The 24,002-nt window shown below is 33.4% G+C and overlaps 2 protein-coding genes across 11 annotated transcripts; one reads left to right on the plus strand and one right to left on the minus strand.

The window, feature by feature from the left end:
• Nucleotides 1-728: 728 nt before the first annotated feature.
• Nucleotides 729-8,619, plus strand: LOC110093789 (bifunctional protein FolD 1, mitochondrial). Of its 3 annotated transcripts, none has more exons than XM_020818783.2 (5): nucleotides 729-1,040; nucleotides 2,614-2,933; nucleotides 3,628-3,864; nucleotides 3,936-4,103; nucleotides 7,082-8,619. In XM_020818783.2, exons 1-5 carry the CDS (start codon nucleotides 821-823, stop codon nucleotides 7,130-7,132), a joined length of 996 nt encoding a protein of 331 aa, XP_020674442.1. In that variant the 5' UTR covers nucleotides 729-820; the 3' UTR covers nucleotides 7,133-8,619. The 3 variants fall into 3 exon arrangements, with proteins under 3 accessions (XP_020674442.1, XP_020674441.1, XP_028551415.1); XM_020818782.2 differs by lacking the exon at nucleotides 7,082-8,619 and adding an exon at nucleotides 4,767-5,194; XM_028695582.1 differs by lacking the exon at nucleotides 7,082-8,619 and adding an exon at nucleotides 4,280-4,576.
• LOC110093790 (putative glucose-6-phosphate 1-epimerase) lies at nucleotides 5,705-22,884 on the minus strand. Of its 8 annotated transcripts, none has more exons than XR_003701024.1 (11): nucleotides 22,714-22,884; nucleotides 22,498-22,614; nucleotides 21,903-22,016; nucleotides 21,719-21,770; nucleotides 15,265-15,402; nucleotides 11,024-11,122; nucleotides 10,818-10,915; nucleotides 9,605-9,820; nucleotides 9,405-9,438; nucleotides 6,377-6,484; nucleotides 6,245-6,275 (listed from the first exon to the last, which is right to left on the minus strand). XR_003701024.1 is itself a non-coding variant. In XM_020818784.2 (10 exons), exons 1-10 carry the CDS (start codon nucleotides 22,791-22,793, stop codon nucleotides 5,864-5,866), a joined length of 954 nt encoding a protein of 317 aa, XP_020674443.2. In that variant the 5' UTR covers nucleotides 22,794-22,882; the 3' UTR covers nucleotides 5,705-5,863. The 8 variants fall into 8 exon arrangements, 3 of the variants coding, with proteins under 3 accessions (XP_020674443.2, XP_020674444.1, XP_028551416.1); XR_003701023.1 differs by adding an exon at nucleotides 8,653-8,735 and having other exon boundaries at nucleotides 6,247-6,275; nucleotides 9,405-9,820; XR_003701021.1 differs by adding an exon at nucleotides 8,653-8,819 and having other exon boundaries at nucleotides 6,247-6,275; nucleotides 9,405-9,820.
• Nucleotides 22,885-24,002: the final 1,118 nt, after the last annotated feature.

Here is a 24,002-nt window from a genome sequence, read left to right on the forward strand (position 1 = left end):
TCCTTAAAAGGCTTTATCATGACTTTTTTTACTCAGTACTCATGCGAGACACTTTTCATTCATACGCTGACATAATCCATCGTACAAACACAAATCTATGCAGATGAAACCATCAATACTCATAGAAAACAGTTTGAACAAACCAACGAAAAGCGCAAAAGTGCACCATGGATGGATAATTCATCCTCTCAACAAAAGAAGCAAGGAAATTATAACATGTCCCCTCAACCCTCGCAATCACGACGTGAGCCTCCACAAGAAAAAGAGTATGCAAGACTTAGCGTATCTCGGGCAAATGTATCAAGAAGGGCTATCCGAGATCAGGAGAATGTGAAGTGGCCGAATTCTTTAATACCAGAATTTTATATAATTTTAACACTATGACATTATATATATGTATATTAAATGTCAGAATTTTATTAATGGTATTATGTTAACCTTCAAATTTTAGCACTAACGAAACTGCTGTAAGTCCAAGAATTTATATATATATTATACAATCCCTATATATCTAAATATCTAATATTTAAATATTTTTTTACTTAAAATTTAGTTTGTTATCTAAATTATATTAAAGTACATGTATGAAAATGTGTATTTTATTTTATATAAATTAATATTAGTGACATTTTTAATATGATTTGAGTATTGTCTAAGTAAATGTAAGGATTTAAGTATTAGGTAAATAACAACAGAAAATTTTAATGGTTTATAAGTAAATCCCCTTTCATTAATCCATTTTGCAGAGAAAACTCAATCTAGAGCGGAAGGCCCAACACTGCCACTCTTCATTGTGTGGGAGGGGCGGCAAGCGGCGGAAATGAAAGTCCTCTTCACGACGCTGAGACGGCGATTGGTAGGCTCGCCGCTGCGGCCTCCGGCTCTGACTTCTCTGTTCAACCTTTTCTGCCCTCGCAAGTATGAAGCCGAAAGAGCTTGGCGGCTCAGTAGCTCGTACATCTTAGGCCCGGACCTTCCCGACATCTGGAAACATCCCAGCTCGGCACCTCCAACCCTTCCTTCACACTCCACGAACCAAGGTAATAGTTTCGTCCTCAGACTGCCACTGGGTAATTTGCGCAAATGGGTAATGTGCGAGTAGGTGAAGTCAAACTTTTCGGGAATAGGTGAAGTCAGGTTCTCGGTTGAAAGTTGGAACCTTTGTTTAATGGGATTGTTATTGGATGCCTTGTCTTCTGAGCTCTTGCTTTTTGTTGATTATTACAATGCAAGTAATGGTGAAATTGGGACATTTGGCTTTTAGGATCGTTTATGTTAAAACAGTTAATGAATGAATGTGATTACGAGAATGTTGGATGAATCATGAAAGTAGAGTTAAGCTTATATTTTTTTTGTATAATGCGAATTATAAGTAAGGTAAGAATAGTCTGAAAATTACTGTCTTTAGGGTATATTTGCTTGTTTGTGGAAAGAAAAAATGTTTTAGAAAATAATAATTTTGTTTTCACTCGTTTTTCATATTAAATTGAATCATTAAAATTGAGGAGATGTTGAGAGGCCTTTGTAACATAGTCAATGTTGATGTCTAACTAAACCCAATCAATTAATGTATTTAACAATTTTCATCATTTTTTTTTTTTTGGATGGTGAGCGCAAATCATATGGCTCAAACTCATGATCTTGCATAAAAAACTCTCTTTTAACCAATAGCCCACAGGTCCTTGCAAATTTCAATAGTTTTTAAATTATCTTTTCTAACTCCATGAATTAAAACTAGACCTATGGGAGATCCATAATTTTAGAACTTTAAAACAAGCCCATAAGAACATGCTATGATATATTGCTTTAACTAAAAAGAAGGATTCCTAGATGGGAAAAACTAGGTGAGGGAAGGAAAGATTGCGCACTGAATGCTAATGCATGAAGAATCATGAGTTCATACAATTCGGTTTGTGCTTATTTCTGTGTTAAGGTTTTGTGGCTGAACACTGTGGAAGCTACTTCTGTAGGCTATCATAAAGGGTTAGTTTGGGACGGCTTTTTCACAGCCGCTTAAAGCAATAAGAATGCCGTCTCAAATGAAGCCAAAGTCTACTGCTTTTCATTGTTTTTTTAAATTGTTAAAGGTGATACATGAATATTAGATGTCTATCAATTACATCATTGTCTTTTTCCTCAACAACTTAAACTCCATCTTGGAAAAGTTGAGGGGCCTATGGCTGCAAGGACTTTAAGGTTTGCTTGTAAGTTTGATATAGTAAGGTTGAATTGGTTTGTCCTGCTTTTGGTCATAATCTTAATCCTTATTTTAGTTCAGTTTGGTAGCAAATTATGCAAGTCATATTCTTAGACACCACCATATTTTACTTGTGATTAATTTTCAGTTACATGTGCTATTATTATTTGAATCAGATTACATGTGCTATTAGTATTTGCAATTCAAACTAAGTATTGTTCCCTTGGTGCAAAATAGAATTGGCACCTCATATTACACTCAAAAGGAAAGGCTGGAGGAGGATTCATAAAATAAATCCCAAATAATTTGGAAAGGCTGATAGTGATGATGAAGATGATGTTGACATTTCTATTTGTTCATATCAATCCTTTATTAGGATAACCCGTTTGAGCATTTTATTACTAACCTGTTTGTAGGCGGTGATGACCTTAATCCAACAATTATCAATGGAAAGATAATTGCAGAAGAACTAAGAACAGGAATTGCAGCAGAGATACGCCAGATGAAAGATGCAACTGGAAAAATCCCAGGTCTAGCTGTTGTGTTGGTGGGCAAGCGAAGAGATTCACAATCTTATGTCCGTCATAAAATAAGGGACTGTGAGGAAGTTGGAATCAACTCTTTCCTGGATGAGCTTCCTGAAGATTGTCCACAAGATGATGTAGTAAATGCTGTATCAAACTTCAACAAAGATCCATCTGTTCACGGTATTCTTGTGCAACTACCTTTACCAAAAGTAATTTCTTTTTCTTTTGCTGTAAACTTACAATGCTTGAATATTTTTACGCTTTAAGGTTTTACTTGGTTTCGTATCAGTATACATTAATTCTTTACAATAAAATCTAGTGTCTTGGTTATCTCAAGCTGTGGTAGTAACAAATGCGACTAAAGTGCTTGAACATGGAATGATACAATTGTTGGGCTCATATATTAGATGCTATTTAAAATTGAGCCAATTAAATTCATGATTCATTTAAGTATTAAATTATTATTTGACTTATGTGGCATCTCAATTAAATTTTTATGGAATTAATTATTTGTAGAAGCCGAGTATTTATTTTATTTTAATGATGGGTTGAAATAAAATAAATACATTTAAAGTATAAAGAGGTCGTGGTCTCCAGTTTAAGTGGTTAAGTTCTTATTTCTCTCATTTCCCATCTTGAGTGAAAAAGAAGGGGTCTATTGCTTTATGGGAGAATGACGCTTCAAACGTGGATGACCGAAAACCTCGATTTTGCATTTCAATGGATTCAGATATGTTTCCGATAATTCTTCTTAATGATTTGACATGTCCTTCGGAGACGATGAAATTAATCTTCGGTCTCCATTAAATCCTAACAACAATGACCTAAAAATCTTGTTTTTGCATTGGAAATCATTAAATCACTACTTTCCCCGTTCACATTTTCATGATCTGTTGCAAGCAGCATATGGATGAGGAGAAAGTTCTAAACACGATTAGTCTGGAAAAGGATGTTGATGGCTTCCATCCACTAAATGTGGGAAATCTCGCAATACGAGGAAGGGAGCCTCTATTCATTCCTTGTGCAGCAAAAGCTTGCATTGAGCTCTTGCTAAGATCTGGTGTTGAGCTAGTGGGTAAAAATGTGGTTGTTATTGGACGAAGCAGAGTGGTTGGGCTACCTACTTCCTTGCTATTGCAGGTAATGCCTACAAAACTTAAAGGTTTTATTAATCAACCTGCATTGCAGGCATTAATCTGAGCTTTCTGCAGAGGCATCATGCAACTGTGAGTGTAGTTCATGCTCACTCAAAGGACCCGGATCGAATCACCCGAGAAGCTGACATTGTAATCTCAGCAGCAGGAGTTCCTAACCTGGTTCGTAGGAATTGGCTTAAAAGAGGCGCAGTTGTCATTGATGTAGGAACAAGTCCAGTTGATGTAAGTGCTCATTCCATGTTCATGTGCATCTCTACATCTAGGGGCTGACCCTAATACCAAGACGTTTTTTTTCTTTCCAATTTGTCTCGTTCATGTTTTGATTTGCAAATTCATAACTATTAATATTTAGTTAAAATGCCATTCACTTATGCTGCATTGTCGCGCCACGTCATCAGGGGCCCAGTACATCCGGGTGATGTGGCGTATCCAGATTCGCCTCCAGACGGTTCGGACACCGCACATAATAATATCTCATCTAGGAAAATTATTACGTGCATCGTCCGGATTCATTTGGAGGCGAATATGGACTCGCCATGTCATATGGGGCCCAGTGCATTCGGGTGATGTGGCGTATCCGGATTCGCCTCTGGACGGTCCGGACACCACACGTAATAATCTCTCATATGGGAAAATTATTACTTGCGGCTTCTAGATTTGTTCGGAGGCGAATCCAGATGCGCCTCTAGATGGTCCGGACACCGCACGTAATAACATCTCATATGGAAAAATTATTATGTGAGGCGTCCGGATTCGTTCGGAGGCAAATCCGGACGCGTCACATCATCCGGAGCCCAAGGCATCCAGGTGACGTGGCACTTCCGGATTCACCTCCGGACTGTCCGGACACCGCATGTAATAATCTCTCATGTCATCTGATGCTAGGATCCCAGTAGCGAACATGGTTATTGCCTCACAGGAGATGTTTGCTATGAAGAGGCATTGCAGTTAGTCTCAGCTATAACGCCTGTGCCAGGTGGAGTTGGACCAGTTACTGTTGCCATGCTTCTTTCCAACACTCTTGACTCCGCTAAGAGGGCATTTGGTTTGAGCTGAGAATGCTGCAGGAGGGTTTGTGTCTCAAGATGGGTTTATCATTCAAAATTTCCTCACTTTTGTTTAGGTTTCGTAGTATTTGAAAAGAATCCATATAAGTAAAATAGCTCTTCCTTTCTTCAATAGGTTAGGATAAGCACTATAGCATTAAATGCTTTAACATTTCCTTGGGCATCCTGCTGCTGTAGTCTTTTCAGTAAAAAGTTCTGTAAATTATAAAAAAATAATGATAGAAGATTTTTGATTGTTTTCAGAAATGAAGAAATGTTTCATTTGTATGTAAGGTCACATTTACCACTAATTTTGGACGATGGGAATTTCTATAAAATCTATATTCAGTTATCGTTGATCGAAAATTTAGCTGTACAAAGGCTTGGACTTCATTTGAGACAATTTTATTATTGCCGTTACTAAAAAAATTATTTTTTTTCTAAAAAACTGCTTTAAAAAGCAGTAAGAAAGTTATCCCAAATGAAGTCATGGTTACAATTAAATTCAGATATAATTCAAGTTTTTGGCTGAGTATGTCTCCATTGATGATGCAAGTTTGACAACGAAGAACACCATGATCAAAATGCCTACTGAAGCATCTGGTACCTAGAAGAACTAGTACCCATTTCCTTAAAACTTTGCTTGAACCCAAAAATCTCCATTGGTGGCAAGCAAAATATCCCATTTCCTGGACTTGAATCTTAAATCTATGGCTATTCATGAAATGCAAATTTAAGGAAACCGAGAAGCTCCTTGTATAGATGCAGGCCAGAGGGTTTAAATCATTAAATAAGCCATAGCCATTGAGCATGTGAACGTGTAAATGTTCAATGAAATAAGCATAACTTGTATAATCAGATTACTTCAACTTTGAAAACACAAGCAGACTGTTTATTACTATAAACTTAAAAAAAATGCTATTAATTCACAATGATTCAGGTAAATGAAATGTTCTGCTCTGCAACCCATGCTTGGTCAGGCTTCAGTTGAACTCTGCCAACCTGATGAAAGGGCAAAAAAGTTAAAATGACAAGAAATTTTACTAGAATAATGTGTTAAGAATGAGAGATTATTCTGTGCGGACACCGGACGGGAGAATCGTCCCATACCGCTTGGTACCGAGCACGGTGTTGGTACCGGCGCTCGGTACAGCTCGGTACTGAGTGCGACACGCTTTTGGGGTGACGTGACATATTCTTATTGGTCTTTGAATGATGTCCGAGTCTGCACAGAATAATTTGTTGTTAAGAAGATAGCTATGCTACCTGTGCGTTTTCAACGCAAACAAAATCTCTGTAACAGGATTCCATTTGCGTGTGCGGGTTCCATAAGACAGTATCAGGCCAGCTGAACAGATCGTGAAGAAACATATGGTTAGTTAAAATTCACAACAGAACAAAATGGAAAGAACATAAAAAGTAGGATAGAAGAGCACATAGCCTACATACTTGGTGTTCCTGATGGTTAAGGTATCACCCAACCCATTTTCAAGCTGTAGCTCATTAGATGCGCCAAGGTAAATGCAGTCAACAAATCCAGGAAATGTGACTACATCCCTACATAATATGTACCTTTGTTACATTAGATGATTTGCAATCATATTGATTAATGGCAGCTAGTATTTATAAGAAAAGACTTGGTTAGAAAATATTAGAAATGATATTTCTTTATTAGATTTAAATGAGAATTTGACTTTTAACCGGACACAATGGCGAAAAAGGATTCATGTAGCCGACCCCACGTAGTGGGACAAAGACTTGTTGTTATTGTTGTCGTATTTATAAGAAAAAGTCTATGACATCAGTTCTGTTTGTAGTTCAAACCGAGCAGCGTAATTGCGTAACCGGCCGGACCATTCTCATAACAGTATAAATGTTTTGGGAAGAGATTGGGTTTTTCTTGTGAGATAGGATTTTTGTTTTTGCCAATCACTTTCCTCATTTTTTGCTTAGCTAGAAGATTGTAACTATTAGTACGGAAAGATATATAACTTTGTATTATCTTAATTACTGCATGAGGTGGCACTCATCTATTGGTTTGTATGTAATGAGGTCATCTCCATCTTCTATATATACATGTCCTCCATATGAATGAAATCAGAGCTTTACTTTCTAATTCTTATATTCTCCTTTCTCTCTTTCTTCTTCTTGCGGCTTGTGTTCTTCATGGTATCAAGAGCTCGGCAAGCCAATCCTCTCCAATGACAAGCTCTGTCACGTCTCATCCCGGCGAACAACCTTATGCGGAAGATCTTGAAGATTCATTCATATGGAGGACACGTATATATAGAAGATGGAGATGGCCTCATTACATACAGACCAATAGATGAGTGCCACCTCATGCAATAATTAAGATAATACAAAGTTATATATCTTTATGTACTAATAGTAACTTTAGTCATCACTGGGGATTTTATTGCTCTTACAGGGTACTCTTAAATTACTCTTAAACTATCCCCACACCCACATTCCCTTCCACTCAACCTTTATGTCGTCGTCTCAGTAACACGGCCATTGAAGGCTCTGTCTGCCTGCTCTACTAAATTACAATATAAAAACCCAAGCCTCAAGTTGATAAATGCTTCCCTTTCTTTCCTTCACAGTCTAATGTAGAAAAAGGATTAATATACTGTCAAGTTACTGACGGGTTCTTAATGGTGATCTCCTTCTTGATCTTTTACTTATTTCCCCTGTTGAATTTGCCTTTGTAATGTTTGTATTCTTTCTTAAGTTCGCCCTTAATGGAAAGATAAATGAATTATACTTGTAGAGAGGAAGAGAGGGAGTTTAGAGAGAGAATAGAAGGATATTGTTGGCTGGGGGTTCCAAGCATTGATACTAACTTGCCTTGTGGATTTGTGCAAAAGAGAGCCTGTAAGAGTGGAATTTTTTATTTGGAGCGGACAAATACCTAAAACTTGCTATACTTTTAAGCCAAATTGAAATCAACCCAACGGCTTAAAATCTAATTTGAAATGATTTTGAAAATGAAATGGAAACTATTGTATATTATATAGTGCTTTAAAAATCGAACCAGACAGACATTAGACTGAACAAATTATATGGCCGGTTCAATCCCACCTTGATTATAATTCCCATAGCTAACTTGCAAGAACTAGTGAGAACAGCCTATTCAACATGCCAACCGGCAAACCATTCTCATTTTCTTTGAATTGGTCAGTTTAATTGCTATCAGCTATCCCATTAAGCACCATTGATTAGGTTTCAACCAAACTGAATTATTTGATGATTGACAACTCATTTAGCAAAAAACATTAATGTCAAATAAATTAATTTAAATTTAACAATTAATAAGCAACAACTGAACCAAGCCTTTTCACAAACCCCAAGGGTAAAAAAATCATACCAAACAACGAATCGGAAGAAAAAGAGGTTCATGATTCGACCGGTCGAACCGGATGATGTAATAAATAATAATATTATTAAAAATTGCCTCCACAACCATTTAACATCATATGACTCTTATGGATTTCATTGAAACTCATTACCTTCACTTATTGATGAAGACTTATTATCTTAATAGCATAGTTTCATATTAGGTGGGCATCAGTTAATTCTATAAAACATAAATAAAAATACTGTCACAGCAATTAAGTTTATAAACCATTAAAAAAAATTCACAAATAACTTAAGCAGGATTAATAACTAATCTAATAAATGGAGAAAAACGGTAACAACAACAACAACACCACCAAACGACACACCTTGTGGCTTCAGGTTCCCGCACAAGGTGGTCGGCCATCCTGAAGATCCTGGTTCCCGCACAGGATGACCAAACAATATTGCACTGGGGGAGAAATGCATACCTACTATCAAGCCTCTATTGTGTGTTAGGTGTTGAGGAATGCATATTATCTTCAGTTCTCTTTCTCTAGCATGTGAAACTATTAATTTAAGAATAATATTAAAAATTAAATTCTGAATATCAGATTGGTAGATTGTAACTATAGCAAATCCTTGTTGGATCAAATCATTTCACCACAACCTATATCAAGAACTTAAAATATTTACAATTCATTCTTCCAAACAAATTTAGGCTTACCTACAAATAGCTAATAAATGAAAATAAAAGTGTTAATTAATCATAATAACAAATTGAATACAAAGCACCTATTTAAATTTGAATAATTAGTTAAACTCAAAATTTTCTAAACTTAGTGATTTATAGAAGAATTTTAAAATTTTGTAAAACTAAAAGCATTTTCATGCGAGGAATAGAAAATTAAAAAATGGATCGACATATGGTAATAGCAAAATCGAACGAAAGTAGGAGATACAAAAGTGAAATACCAAAATGCAATTTAGAACTAAGCATAATTTTTCAACACTTCCACATCAATGTTGCAAACTCGCTATTCACAAACAGTTAAAAAAAATTAACAAAAATATCACCAACTTGTAGTAATAGCAAAACAAAACCTAGAAAAATTACTAAATTAGGGTTTCAAAAACTTACTTCCCACAGCTTGAAGCAAATAGGAGAAGGGAGTCTGAAGCATAGAGGCCTTCGTTCACAAACTCGACAAGCAGGAGATGCGAACGAAATGCAAGCAAGAGACGCGAAGTGAATCGAGACAATGAAGTTACAAACGAATGTGATATTAATTGCCGAATTGGAATATTAGGTCTTAACTTTGCTAATTTTTTCTTACATACCGTGTGATCTAAATGCCACGGCTGAGATTTGATTTTAAGTGAACCGAACGGTTTTTCAAAACTGGCGCCAGTTCAACGGTCCGACCGCCGGGCCGGCCGACTTTACCCCGGTTTTCTGCTATCCTGATTTTGTAGTGAAATCGAATTGTCCGGTCCGATCTGATTTTAAAAACCTTGCATACCCCTAATACATCATGTGGACTCCCAACATATGCTCTAGAAGCAAAAAATACAATATAAACATATCAAAATAAAGTTTCCAAGCGATATGAGACTAAATAACTAAGTTAAAATTCCCAAATTCCCCATGAAACATTTTTAAATAGATTTTAATTAGTTTTTTATAATATGAATAATATTTATTTTTTAGTAATTTAATTTAATTTTTATCTATTTAATTATACAATATATAAGATTAATTTTTTATACATGTATTATCTATTTATTAATTCTAAATAATATACATGAATGGTCTATAAATATAAATTTATAATGTGAATTTAGTATATGATCTCTAAGTGTAAATTTATATTTAAACATATAACATGAACTAGCAAGTAATCCAGCGATTTCTGCATGAGATGGTTCAAGTCAAAAATTAAATTGATTTTGAATCAATTTTTAGTTTGAATAGTCAAACTCATTAACAAGCTTATTTTTTATTTCCAAAATCAAAGAATATGAGATATTGTAGAGAGAGACAATAAAGAATATTTACAAATTGCATTAATAATTGATTATTAAAGCACATAAATACTATTTATAGAAATAAAATATAGTCAAACAAATAGATAAAATTAAAATTAAGGTAATAGACGGTCATAACCAATTATAACTTAAGGCTAGGTTGGTTTTATTCATTTATTTATTTATTTTTATTTGGCGGTGTGGTGTGGTGGGACAAGTAAGAGGAAATAGAAAGTACGTATGGCAAAGGGATTAGATGCAATCAATACTTAGAATTCCACAATAAGATACGTGACATAAGGCACGCCTCATGGAGAGAACATGTAAAATGCCTTAAGACTATTACTGAACCACATAAAAATTGCTTTGTGCGTTATTTACTTGCATTTTATTTTATTTGTAATTGCAATTTTAATTTCTTCACTCTGATTTAATTGATTGCCAAAAAATATTTTTACCCACCAAAATGAAATAATAAAAATTTTGGTTGCTCTTAAATAAACATAATTAAGTAAACGAAGCAAACCTTTCCTCTTTGCCCTCAATAGGATTGGCAGGGTCTGGATCTTTGTTCAGAGCCTTGCAACCTTTGAGGCCTTCAACTGTTACTCCTGAGATAGAAGCCTGTGTGATGATCAAAGTTTATGCTGAATTACTGATGTGAATTTGAAGCATAAAGCCAAGGATATTAAAATTAGAGCTAATGGAGAAGTCATAATAGTCCATTCTTACACTAAAGTATGTGTGCAAGGCCGTGGTAAAAGAGAAGGGCTTCTTGTCTGTGTTTGTGATGGATAAGGCTGTTGAAAAACTCTCAGAATGTAAAGTGACCTGCAAGGGTATTTATAAAATTCTTGAAACAACGGCATTTTGTAAATCGAATTCAAATAAAATCCATTAATAATATAAGCATCTCCTCAAGCAAATGTAAACCAATTCAAATATGGCTAATCCATTTGTTTTAAGAGCTGATAGGCTACATTCAAGAGCACTAATTTTTTGTGAAATCAGGAATAGCAGGCGTAAGATAATTATTGGGTTAATTTCATAATTTTCGAACAAAAAAAAAGGTTTTACTACAGGACTTTTTTTTTTCATTTTAGGGGATCTAAATTAAAAGTGGATCAAAGATAGCCCTGAGACACTAGTAATGAAATCCATTTTCTACCCACAAGAGTAAGATTTTGGGTGAGGGACAACTATAGAATTTTCCCCACAATAGATTTTCACCTAAAGAGGATTTTAAGTTTTTCTAATGCAAATCTAGAATGAGATGAACAAAACCATGCACATAAAATCAAATTTGCAATTTATAGGCTGAAATTTAAACAAATATTTTTCTGTTTTGATGGAAACAGAAACAACAATCAAGATTCATATAAATGATAATTTAATAATCAAATAACAATTTAGCATAAAAATTTCAGGTCCTAAAAAATCATGCATCTATTATAAATCACAAAAAGATGAAAAACTTAAATTGTAAGAGTTTTGACTAAATGCAATCACACAGGCCAATAATTAAAACTAAAAATATAAAAAAATGAAAGAAGAAATTACCAAAATAAAAATCCAATTCTTACACGTGCACAAGGAGATGACTTCCCTCAGACTTTGATAACAAAGTAAATTACTAGACGGGTATTAAACAGCATTGATAAACATGCATTATATGGGAGATTATAAAAATATAATTTAGTTAAAATCTAAATTATTACAATAATTTCAATTAAAAATTATCCTCGATGAGTCAAAATGAGACAGAGAGGAATATTTCTCAATAATATGAGAGTATAATATGTTAAATGCATGTATTATACTTTTAAAGGTTAAATTTTGTATATTTTTCATACTTTTGGAAAGACACAAAAAGTAAATTTTTTTAAATAATTTGTCCATCCATTTATTCTTCTATGATGCACCGATAAAATGAAATAAACCTTGCTATAGCTAATCATAAACTTTGTTGATATGAAGTAAACTTTTAGCAAACTACTCATGGAATCTGTGCTATAGCTTCTTGCTCATGACATATATTCCATAATATATGCTTAAGTAGTTGATGGATGTAATTGCTAATAATGTTCTTTAGGTGATAATATTGGCTAGCCAAGAATTCCAACATATAAAGTGATTACTCTTTTGGACAGGTAACTAGAATTCATCTGGTTGGTGGAAACATTTCTCATATTTTAATATATATTATGACGAGTCTAACTACGAATGAATCTGATGTTCTATTTTTGGACATATAAATATATATAATGTGGTTGCACATGGAGTCATGGATTTATTCATAAATAAATGGATTTATTCATAAATAGATGGATTCATCAATATTTTTCATGCTAAAGCTTTGACTATATAAATTCCATCATATTATAAATTGATGTAGATTAGTTGAAAATTATTCCTGCCATGTTAAATATTTCTAATTTGATGCAATAATGACACTTGTTATATTAATATGCTTTGTTGCTAGTGCTGCTTTGATTGATCACACATTGCATTTCCTATGTCTTGTCAATTATGTTTTATAAATGGAAATTATCTATCAAGTTTGATCGACAATCTTATATATTGCCAATTTTTCTCTTAAAAACTTATCAGGTAATAACACGAACAAATTCATCAAAAGCAGATATACTTTTGGTTCAATCTTTGTTTTTGCTAGTAGTAGTTATTTGTTTAGACACTTGTTGGCCTTGGCTTTAGTTTCATAATAGTAGTTGATCCCTTCCTTTCATTAGTTTGACGGTTCAATTCACTCGAAGATATTATATTAGTATTTTGTTTCAATAAAATTTCATTTCATAAATCTTACTATTATAAATTTATGGTTATAAATTACTTTCACCTAACCTTAATTCATGGCCCTGCCTTGCAAGTTAATGTTAAATTTTCATAATTTCCTATATTTTCAGAATGTATGACTGATGTAGAATGGGTAGGAGAGCTTTGCTAGGGAGAGGATCTCTTCTCCACCAAAAATCTGAGAGAAAATTCTCAGATTTTAGTGGTTGGGAATTTCATGGGGATGAAGAAAGAACTCTCCGGCCGTCTTGCTAAAGGTCTCAAACGTCGTCGAAGAGGAAGAGGTTTCTCTTGTATGGAAGATGGAAGAAACTCCAAGTACCTTCTAACTAAAATCTGGATGGTCCTTCAGAAAATTTGAATGATTTCCGCTTTTCTCTCAGAAATCTGAGAAGAAATTTCTCTCTCAGTGCTGGGAAAAGGTATTAGAGGTAGCATACGTTATGGAAGTAATCCACATGTGAAGCCAAGGTGGAGAGGAGGTATGAGAGGGAGGGGAGATACGGGAGACAGAGGGGGAAGGCTGGCGGGATTGAGTAGGCGTGGAATCTATTTCCTAAATTCAAGCTCTGATTTCTGGACATAAATTAGAGCTTGGTTATTAGGAAAAATTTCAGCCAATAGGGACATAAGGATTTGAAATTATTTCCTAAAGGCTGGGTATAGATTTAGGCAATACTTAATTGAGCCTTGATGGGCTAGGGAAGAGGGGCCGGCGGCATTATCAGGTGGATGGGGTTTTAATGCATTAGATTGTGAATACTTAATTTGGGTTTGGGGTTTATGAAAGAAATAATTCAATCTTATTTGAATTTGAAATTCAAATAGAAGTCATTTAAAACTTTCCAAAAATGGAATGATAAATTAGGAAAGAATTCAAATTTCAAATTAGTTGAATTTGAATTTTGAAACTGCCCAAAATTTAATCACCCAAATTAAGTTTGAATTACATCATGAATGAGATTCAATACTTTCCTAAAATAGCTTTCTAATTTAGAAAACTATTTCAATAATTTCTTAAATTATTTGAACTCTTTCGGTAAGCTTTAAGATGACATTGACTCCTCATTCATGGATATAAACACGGGTGGCCGGCAGTGGAAGAGCTAATGGGGGAAGGTGGATGGTGGCCGGCAGCTAGAGATTGGACCGGCGGTATGAGGGGTGTTTGGCCGTGAAGTTGAGGGAGAGGAAAAGATGACTACTAGGAGCAATACAACGAGGAATACAAAGACGGAACAAAGAAAACAAAACCCAAAGATAGAAGATAAAACGAAAGAGAGAAAATAAAAACCGCGAGCCTCGGACTCTTCCGAAGACTGACGGGTGATCCGTTGCCCTTCTCCAAGGGACTTCCAATCACGAGCCCGGACCCATCATGCGGCTGGTGAAACTCCGATTCCTTACCATAGGAATCTCACTCTCGTCCTCTCTCAAATAGAACACAAGTGTGGACACAATTTTTTTTTTTAATATCAAATCTTCATCCCCATTACAATAGCTAAAGACCCTATATATAGGCCACAACATGAGAAAAATCAAAAATTACAAAATTGCCCCTTGGGTCATAACACTCACATAAACTATCATAGGGGTAAAACAGAAAATACATTAATTAAGAACTAAAATTCATAAAAATAAATCATAATTGAAGGTTTAAATTATAGCCGTCAATTTACGACGCCTCCTGTGATAGATGCGTCAAATCTTCATACCGATGTCCGTATCAACGACCTTCTAAAACTAGAGAGTTAAATTATTGGCAGTCGCTCCTTAAATGAAAATTTTCAAGATATTCAAATATCATGCACCAAAAGCCCACCCAATCACATGGTATCTTCATGTGATCCATCTACTCTTTAAGCTAGCTTAACTATGGTTACAACCCTCTAAAACTCATGGGAGCCACAAGCACATCAACCACTCAATTCATGTCAAGCCTTTGACTATGACATAAATTGTTAGTAAAATATATTTTTTCTGTGAAAGCCCGCATCAAGAATAAATATGATGAATATAAAAAGTAGTTAAAAAGAATTATGCTTATCCTAAAAAATTATTGAGACGATATCCTAACAATCCACATCATTAATCATATTGTAAGAATGAGGAGCATAAATTACGTATCACTTCAAAAAAGGTTAATGTTAGAAATTGACCTTGTATAAAGCTTGAAAGCTAAAATCCCACATTGAACGAGTGTAGGGGTCATCCTTAAGTTCCAAGGTTACAACAGGCTCACCTTCATTATTTTGAGAATCCTTAAGAGACCATTCCATGTTCCTTGCAAATCCATGCTGCCAAAGAAAGGAATCATGAGGAATAACATGGAACTCAAAAGCACATACATGAAGCAGAATGAACTTGATATCCCTATGTGAAGTGCTGGATAATATAAACAAACAAATCAGCTCTGCAGAAGAAGTCAAGAATTATTCAATGATATTAGAAAATAGATGAGAACTCACCGTTAGAATCATCTTCTTTGGCACTGATATGCTCAAAATGACATGATTGGATAAGTTCTATGGTTCTATCCTGATTTCAAATTGTATGATAATCACATCGGTGAAGGCATAGATTAATCACCAAGTAAAATTCTATATTGCTAAAACTATGACGAGCAAAGTTATCCAAGTTCTATACTAAGAGATGTTGATAAATATATGATTTTTAAATGATTCCTCAACTATTTGTATGTGGCCAATATAGTCCATCCTCACCCTCTTACACTCAAACATCATATTTTCAAAATTTTTAATATGAGTTCTCACAATGTACGTTAGTTTAACATTAGACTTATGTTAGATTAGGCTAATAAAAAATTATTTTACAATTAAGTTGAACTCAAATTCTATAAGATGGTAGTGAGACTTGCAATGCTTTATTGTGCAGAATGTTGGTCATTAAAAGAGAAGCATAGTATTAAGTTAAGTGTTGTAGAGATGAGGATGTTCAGGTGAATGAGTGGCTTAATCAGGTTGGAGTAGCTCCCGTAGAAGATAAGATTAGAGAGAGCCGTCTTAGATGGTTTTGTCACATAAAACGGTGGCCTTCTGATGACCCCATTAGAAAAGTAGATGTATTAGATTTGACTTATGTTAAGAAAGGTAGATATACACCTAAAAAGACTTAGTTAGAAAATATTACAAATGGTATTTCTTTATTAGATTTAGATGAGTATTTGACTCTTAATAGGACACAATGGAGAAAAATGATTCATGTAGCCGAACCCACATTGTGGGATGAAGGCTTGTTTTTGTTGTTATTGTTGTACTGTTAGATTTAAATTTGATTTAGGGCAATCAATCTAGACCCTAACTACAAAAATTCCACTCATAGATATGAAGATATTGAGAGGGCTCAAAGATGTTGTGAGGAGCACATATTGACTGAGTGGATTACAAAGAAATGTTATGAAAAAAAGATCACCCCCTCATAAATGGTTCCAATTAGGCGAACAACAATGTCTCACCATTTTTACTTAGATCAACTCCTCTCTCTCTATGAGAATTGTATCTTTAGAACCAAATGACCCAAAAATTACTCAAGTAGAGGAGGTGCAACAGCTCAAAGATAGCATGGGTGTCCAGTAGGCTGGTATGCTTTTTATTAATGGTTGCTCCAAGTGAGTCACATAGGTGTCCCTTCGGCTATTAGCCATTATAAACTTATTGGTGCAATCTCTCTTTTAAATGCTTACTTTTGAATCGTTGATATTTGGCCTATTGTTATTTTCTCTTCTTTTGATTAATATAGAATATTTAGTTGGTAATCATAAATGGATGTATCATCATTTAGATAGTAACGATCATTTGTTAAGTGATTTCACTCATGGTTTGAAGGAGTTCATTAAATTTTCAATCCCACTAAGTGAAAATATATGAATAAATATGATCAAATACCCATGTCTTTAATATGACAACAAGCATATTCATACAAGTGATAATGTCATAGTTCATATCTTTAACATAAATAATTCACAAAAAAAATTATTCCATCTAGTAGGCCCAAGACATATTATTACGAGAAAGCAACTCTTATTTTGAGTTGACATCATGACATGTATTTGAGTATGATTCATATATTAATATGGTGATGAATGCATGTAGTCAACAAAACTTTAAAGAAGTGATTGAAAAATATAATTCTAAAATTAAAGAAGCATCAAATTAATAAGAAACAAAATTTTATCCTCTGATAATAGACGTTGATGAGCCTTCATGGAAAGTTTGCAAGAAATGCTCAAAATCATCAACAATTGCACCATTAATGAATTGTAAAGATAAATTTAATATATCTAATGCTTGTCCTGGTCATTATCTCTCTTATTAAGTTTATGATAAGGAAGGGAAGAAGTTATTAAGTTTTACATGTCAGACTTAAAAAATAATGAAGAAGATTGGCCTAACAATTGAGAATATTGATGTTTGTGTGAACAATTATATGATATTTAATAAAAATAATATTCAATTATAAATATTTAGTGTGGGAGGAGACTCTCGCTATAAGCTGAGGAAATATTTGGGTGCTTGATGCAAAGATATTTTATATAAGGTGCTCACTCATTTGCCATTAACCCTAATACTTCAAGGGTTGAATATGTCAAAAAAGATTGCAAAATACATGATTTTGTATGCTCGAAAAAAGAACTCCTAAGGGACTAATAATACATTCATTGAAAATCTTGAAAACATTTCAACCAAACATATACAACATTTTTTTAGGGGCGCATAGTATTCAATTTGTTATGTATGCGGTGGGTTCTTGGGCGATCCAATGTTCGATATACATGCTATCTAATGCTTGTCGTTGTGCAAAACTTACCACTATAGGCAGGGGACGACTCAACTTAAGCCTAAGGTGGGATTTGCAAAATAGTTTTACAAAATACATGATTTTTAGGGGCGCATAGTATTCAATTTGTTATGTATGCGGTGGGTTCTTGGGCGATCCATTGTTCGATATACATGCTATCTAATGCTTGTCGTTGTGTAAAACTTATCACTATAGGCAGGGGGCGACTCAACTTAAGCCTAAGGTGGGTGATTGCCCATTGTTAATTTTTCTTTTTTTTACTTCAACTAGATAGTTATTTCAATAATACCCTCCCCGTCATCAATAAATGAATTTATCTTAAAAATACAAAGTATATGGAGAAGAAAAGCTAAAAAATAGCAATATATACTCTACTAAGTAGAACACTCTCTACAAGTCCTCAAGCATTTCTCAAAAGTGTCGATATTGCTCTATATTTTCATCACTGTTTAATATGCACATGCAATTAGGAGTGTGCATTAGGTCAGTTTGACACTTTGACTTACAAATTAATTGAACCAATTTGTTTTAATTGTTAAATTTAGAAAATCAAACTGCCCAAAATATTTTTCAAACCAAACTAAATCAAATTTTGAACTTTTGTTTGGCAATTTCAGTTCAATTTTAGATGAACCAAAATATAATTAATTTTAAAAATAAACATAATTTTTGTAGCTTAAATAACATATATTAAGAAAAATACTAAGTAAACTTTTTTAAAATTTACAATTTTGCCACAAAGAATAAATAATATCTATATTGATCTTTATCTTATTTATTTATTTAAATGATTTTATTGATTTAATATTTGAAAATAATAATAATAATTCAATTCGTTATAATAAGAAAAAAATTAAAACAATAAGAAAAAAATTAAAACAATAACAAAAAATCAAAATCAAAACTAATAAAGGATAAATTTTTAAAATAAAAATGATTAAAAGTTTTTTACGTAAAAAAGAAATTGAAAAAATATATATTTTAAAAAGTAATTTTTCAATTGTTGATTAGGCAACGACTGACTTCTGACGTGGCGCAGGGAGGAGATGTGGACGTGTCGAGGAGACATTAATGGGACCCATGGCATGATGCGTGGCGAGAAGGGGCCCTACGTTGGGGGCAAGTTATTCAGAGATCAAACGACTGGCAAGGTCGGGCGGGCGAGCAAGCGAAGAGTTAGACAGGCGAGCAATTCGATCAGGAAAATAAAAATTTTAGATGTGCTAGCGCCTTGATCGGGAAATAAAAAATTTTACTTTTAGTTTTTATTTTCATTTTTTATTTCACTTGTTTTATTCTTTTTTTTTTTTTCTTCTTATTTTAATCAATTTTTTGTTTTTCATTTTATAAAAAATTATTTTTTATAATTTAAAATCTAATTATGCTTTATATACTATGACATATATATAATATATAAGAGATTTATTATACAATTTAAATAAATTAAAAAATATTTTTTTTTCTTTTAAATAAAAATTTATAATCATTTTATTAAATTTATAAAATTTATTAAATAAGTCTTCTATATATATTTTATAAATTTAAAGTATTATAATTTTAAATAAAATTAAAATAATAACTAAAATTATAAATAATTTTTATTAGAAATGATTAAAAATAAAATTAAAACAAAAAAGAGAAAAATAAAAAACATAAAAGACATATTAAGTTTGATTTATATTTATAAAAAAAGGAAAAAAAAAAAAGAGAAAACAGAAAAAATAAAGGAATGAAATAAATCAAATCGTTAACAATGCTAGCGACTGGTTTTTCTTTTCTTTTAATTTTTTTTAGTTTTATTTAATTTATAGTATCATTCATCATTATATATTTTTTAATTAAACTTTATATTTGTTATTATATTCCTTAAAAAAAATTCTCCCTATTAAAGGAAAGACTAGTTCCATTCTAAATTTAAAAAAAGAAAAATATTTCTATTTTTACTCAAAATTATTATCACGTTCCTAAAAAATTCCTCAATGCAATTTGTTAAGCCAGAATCAGAAGTTTCACTAGAATTTAAAATTTTAAGGAAAGGTCGAGCATTGGATATGTTCTATGATTAATAAATTGAATCTAGGGATTATATTTAAACAACTAAGTTTATATATTCGAATTTTATCTACGAACATAAAGATGAGTACATAAATAGATGTTAAGAGGCATGTAGATTATTACATATATAATTGAAAAAAAAGAAAATCATACTCTACTTTCAATTTATGTGTAATAGTTAGATGCATAATTTGGATGGTTGAAGTGGAGGAATGCATCGGGCTTGTTATGTGATAGAAATGTACCCCTCAAACTTAAGGGAAAATTCTATAAGATGGTAGTGAGGCCTGCAATGCTTTATGGTGCCAAATGTTGGCCTTTAAAAGAGAAGCATAATACTAAGTTAAGTGTGGCAGAGATGAGGATGCTCAGGTGGATGAGTGGCTTTACCCTTAGAGATAGGATACGAAATGAGCATATACGTGAAAAGGTTGGAGTAGCTCCAGTAGAAGATAAGATTAGAGAAAGTCGCCTTAGATGGTTTGGTAACATAAAACGGCGGCCTTGCGATGACCCGGTTAGGAGAGTAGAGGTATTAGATTTGACTTATGTTAAGAAAGGTAGGGGTAGACCTAAAAAGACTTGGTTAGAAAATATTAGGAATGACCTTTCTTTATTAGATTTAAATGAGAATTTGACTTTTAATAGGACACAATGAGAAAAAGGATTCATGTAGCCGACCCCACGTAGTGGGATAAAGGCTTGATGTTGTTGTTGTTCTAGTTAGATGCATAATTTCTTAGTGCAATATAATTATGAGTATTGAATTCCAATAAAATCATCTCCATGTACCAACATGAGTCTTGAGTTTCTTACTTTAGTGACTTCTTTCCTTGATCAATTTTTTCTATATAACTTATTATTTGCTTAGATTATATTTTTAATCAAATTTGACAAAGTCGATAATCTAATTGGGTGACTAAATCACAATAGCTCATTGATTTTGCATGATTTGAATTTCTCACTAAATTTTTTATATTCAATCACTATACCATCATTTGAGTTCCAATTCTTGTATTTACTGGTTGGCGGTTGCATTTAAAGAAAGCAAGGAGATTGACTATTGTCCATGCGATTTCACAAATAAAACACCTTTTTTCATTGATCTATTTCTTTGTCGGTATATTTTAGTTGTTTGTTATATGTGAATCCTAAATTACCTTGCATGATTTACATAAATCGCATCATTGTAGTTGCATGAGAAAAAAAGCTAATCCTAAACCACCTTGCATCAGAAAAAGGTTGTCTATGCCATCATAAACTTCATTTGGATTAGCACACAAAATAAAAATTTTTAGACTCGTACTAAGGCTTTGTTTAGAACAGCTTGTCAACTGTTTTTGTGTTAGAAAAAACAATCAATAAAAAATAATGTGCGTATAGATGACAATTGTTACACAACTTATTTAAAATTTTGTATTTAAAAAACTGTTTTTTTGAAAAGCATATTTAAAATTATGGTTGAAAAAAGAACTTTTGAAGGCATAAGCTATCCCAAACAAAGCCTAAATGAGCCTAAAACATGGTTTCCAAATATACTTTAATATTTCTCAACATTTAAATGGTCACGTGCAGAATATTATGTTTACAAAGGTGTTGGTTCCTTTGTAATCAAAATGAGCCAAAAAAAGGGGTTCACATAAGGTCTGAAATAAAGACAAAACTCTAAGCATCATTGTACATAATTACCAAGTGCACGTTATTCTTAGCAGTAGAAAGTTTCTAAGAAGAGAGGCATACCTGCTGCATAGGACCAGGTCCAAACTGTGGGAAACAATGTGGGATTCCTCCACTGCTCTGGGAAATAATCCGATCAGCTAAAGAATTCTTTCATGGGCGCAGAATGATGAAGAATATTGAATGCATTGAAATTTCAAATTTGAGTAGCCTGAGTTTAGAGAGCATAACGCAAATAATTGACAACCTAATCGGTTTCTTCCCATTGAAGACAGCATCTGGCCGAATAAAGAGGAGGTCCTTGCCATTCTCAAGCTTCCATGAGGTAAGACATGCTCCAAACAAGTATATTTCAGCCTCGCTGCACCAAACAAGAACTTTTTCAGTCTTGATGTACAAATTGAAAAGCTGCCTTAGCTTTTAAGCCGGCAGTTCAAGAAAGACGAAGAAAGAGTTTGAGATGATGATGTGTTTCATTCAATTCTTCAGGATTACATCGACTCTATTTATAGAGTTTGCAATTACAGAGATAAGCTATAGCTATTACACGTGTAATAATATTATTGGTCAATAACTTGCTGTTGAACTTTCTTGTTATTTGCTAATACAAATGAATGCTTATCGAAATATAATGCATCTCATTTTTGTGGATAAAAACCATCCATTGGACCATTACAATCAGCAAAATATTTCATCTTTATCAAACAACATGAGAATTTTAAGCAGATAACGAACAATTTCAGCTGAATTATCTGGAAATTGCAAAAGCCAAAAAGCAACTTGAGAAACTCAGCATCAACAACTGAAAAGCTAGAAAGGGAAACACACAAAAACACACTCACCTCCCATAAGCCGTGCTCAAACAGACTTTGGGGAGCCCGCCAATGCCCTCAACAACCTTAACTCCAAACGAAGCATCCTTTGTCTGGCTCATAGCGGCGGTAACATTTCCGGCGAATCTTCGAACAAAAAGATGCATTTCAATTGCGGAGATGGTTCATACACACCAAGAAAGGGGCAAATGAAGAAACAAAGAGTTCAACCTTGCCGGCTTCTACCTGCGGCGACGATGTAGGCTAGGGTTTGACGAGGATGGAATTGGGACGACGGGAAAAGCAACTGAGATGCACGCCGCCATCGTCTTCCGTTTTGCGATAATTCCTGCGCAGCGGTAATCCGATTCGGATTTCGTTGGATGCCACGACAATTTTGGACGATAATATATGCTACTATTTTATAAAAGACTTCAATTTTCTTCCGTATTAAATCTTGTCGGTGGATTTTATTTCTTAGAAAATTATTTTGTCTATTCATTATTTTATAAATATTTAATATTTTTGTAAAAAATATTTATGTAATTTAATGCCCCTTATTAATTAAGCAATTTAATATCATTTATATACACCTCATATAAAAATAGTTTTAATTCTTATAGTATTCATGATGTTTTATTAAGTATGAGTTTCATAAGTTCTTTATGGGATTGACGCCGTAAGTATGAGTTTCGTAAGTATGCATTTATACCGTATTTCTTATCGGTTACCTAATATTGCCTCTTTTTAATAGATCCACGCGGTCTTTCATCTTCGCCTTTTTGGCTTGCCCTAGCTTCCTACGCTCACCATCTTCTCCTGTAGTTTCCTCTCTCCAAATTCAGTCTCTTAAACTTCTTTAACATTTTTTCTTACTGGCATTTACTTCACTCGCATGTTTCTTTCTTTCTCCAATTATTTTGGTGTTCTCAACTTTTAAAACATTTGTTATTTTGGTTGATATCTCCTATTATTTTGGTTGTCAAGTTCGTCAACTTTTCATCACTCGTTGTAAGAAGATGAATTCAACCATCGAAACCGTTCCACAAATGATGGCTCGCTTCTCCATAAGATACCAGTCGAATCTGTTCTCTTTCTCCATCATATATATTTGCTAAAACTATTCTCACATATTTTTCTTTTAGATCTTTCCTGATTTGCATTTCGTTTCTAGATATCCACTCTGATGTGCAACTACTTGCATACAGGTCTTGCTCACCTGTTGTGCAACTACTTGCATACAAAGAGATCAATGCCTGGATGGCCACATACACAGTAGGGGCATTTAAGAGCATCATCTCCAGCAATCCTAGGAAAGATAGCTAGCTCTAAGAGCATCATCTCCAGCAAATCCAGCCTAATTTGAAATGGTATACATAGCATCAAAGATTTTTCAATTTAAACACTGTAAATTAAATATACAGCTACAGCAAATATTAGATGTAGGATAGCATAAAAGATATTCCTTTATAAAAGTAAAGGTAAGCAGTAATATTTCTTTACATTTAGGAGAAATTATTTACCTTAACCATTCC

This window comes from Dendrobium catenatum, unplaced genomic scaffold (genome assembly GCF_001605985.2).
Source record: "Dendrobium catenatum unplaced genomic scaffold, ASM160598v2 fragScaff_scaffold_659, whole genome shotgun sequence".
Classification (NCBI taxonomy): domain Eukaryota; kingdom Viridiplantae; phylum Streptophyta; class Magnoliopsida; order Asparagales; family Orchidaceae; genus Dendrobium; species Dendrobium catenatum.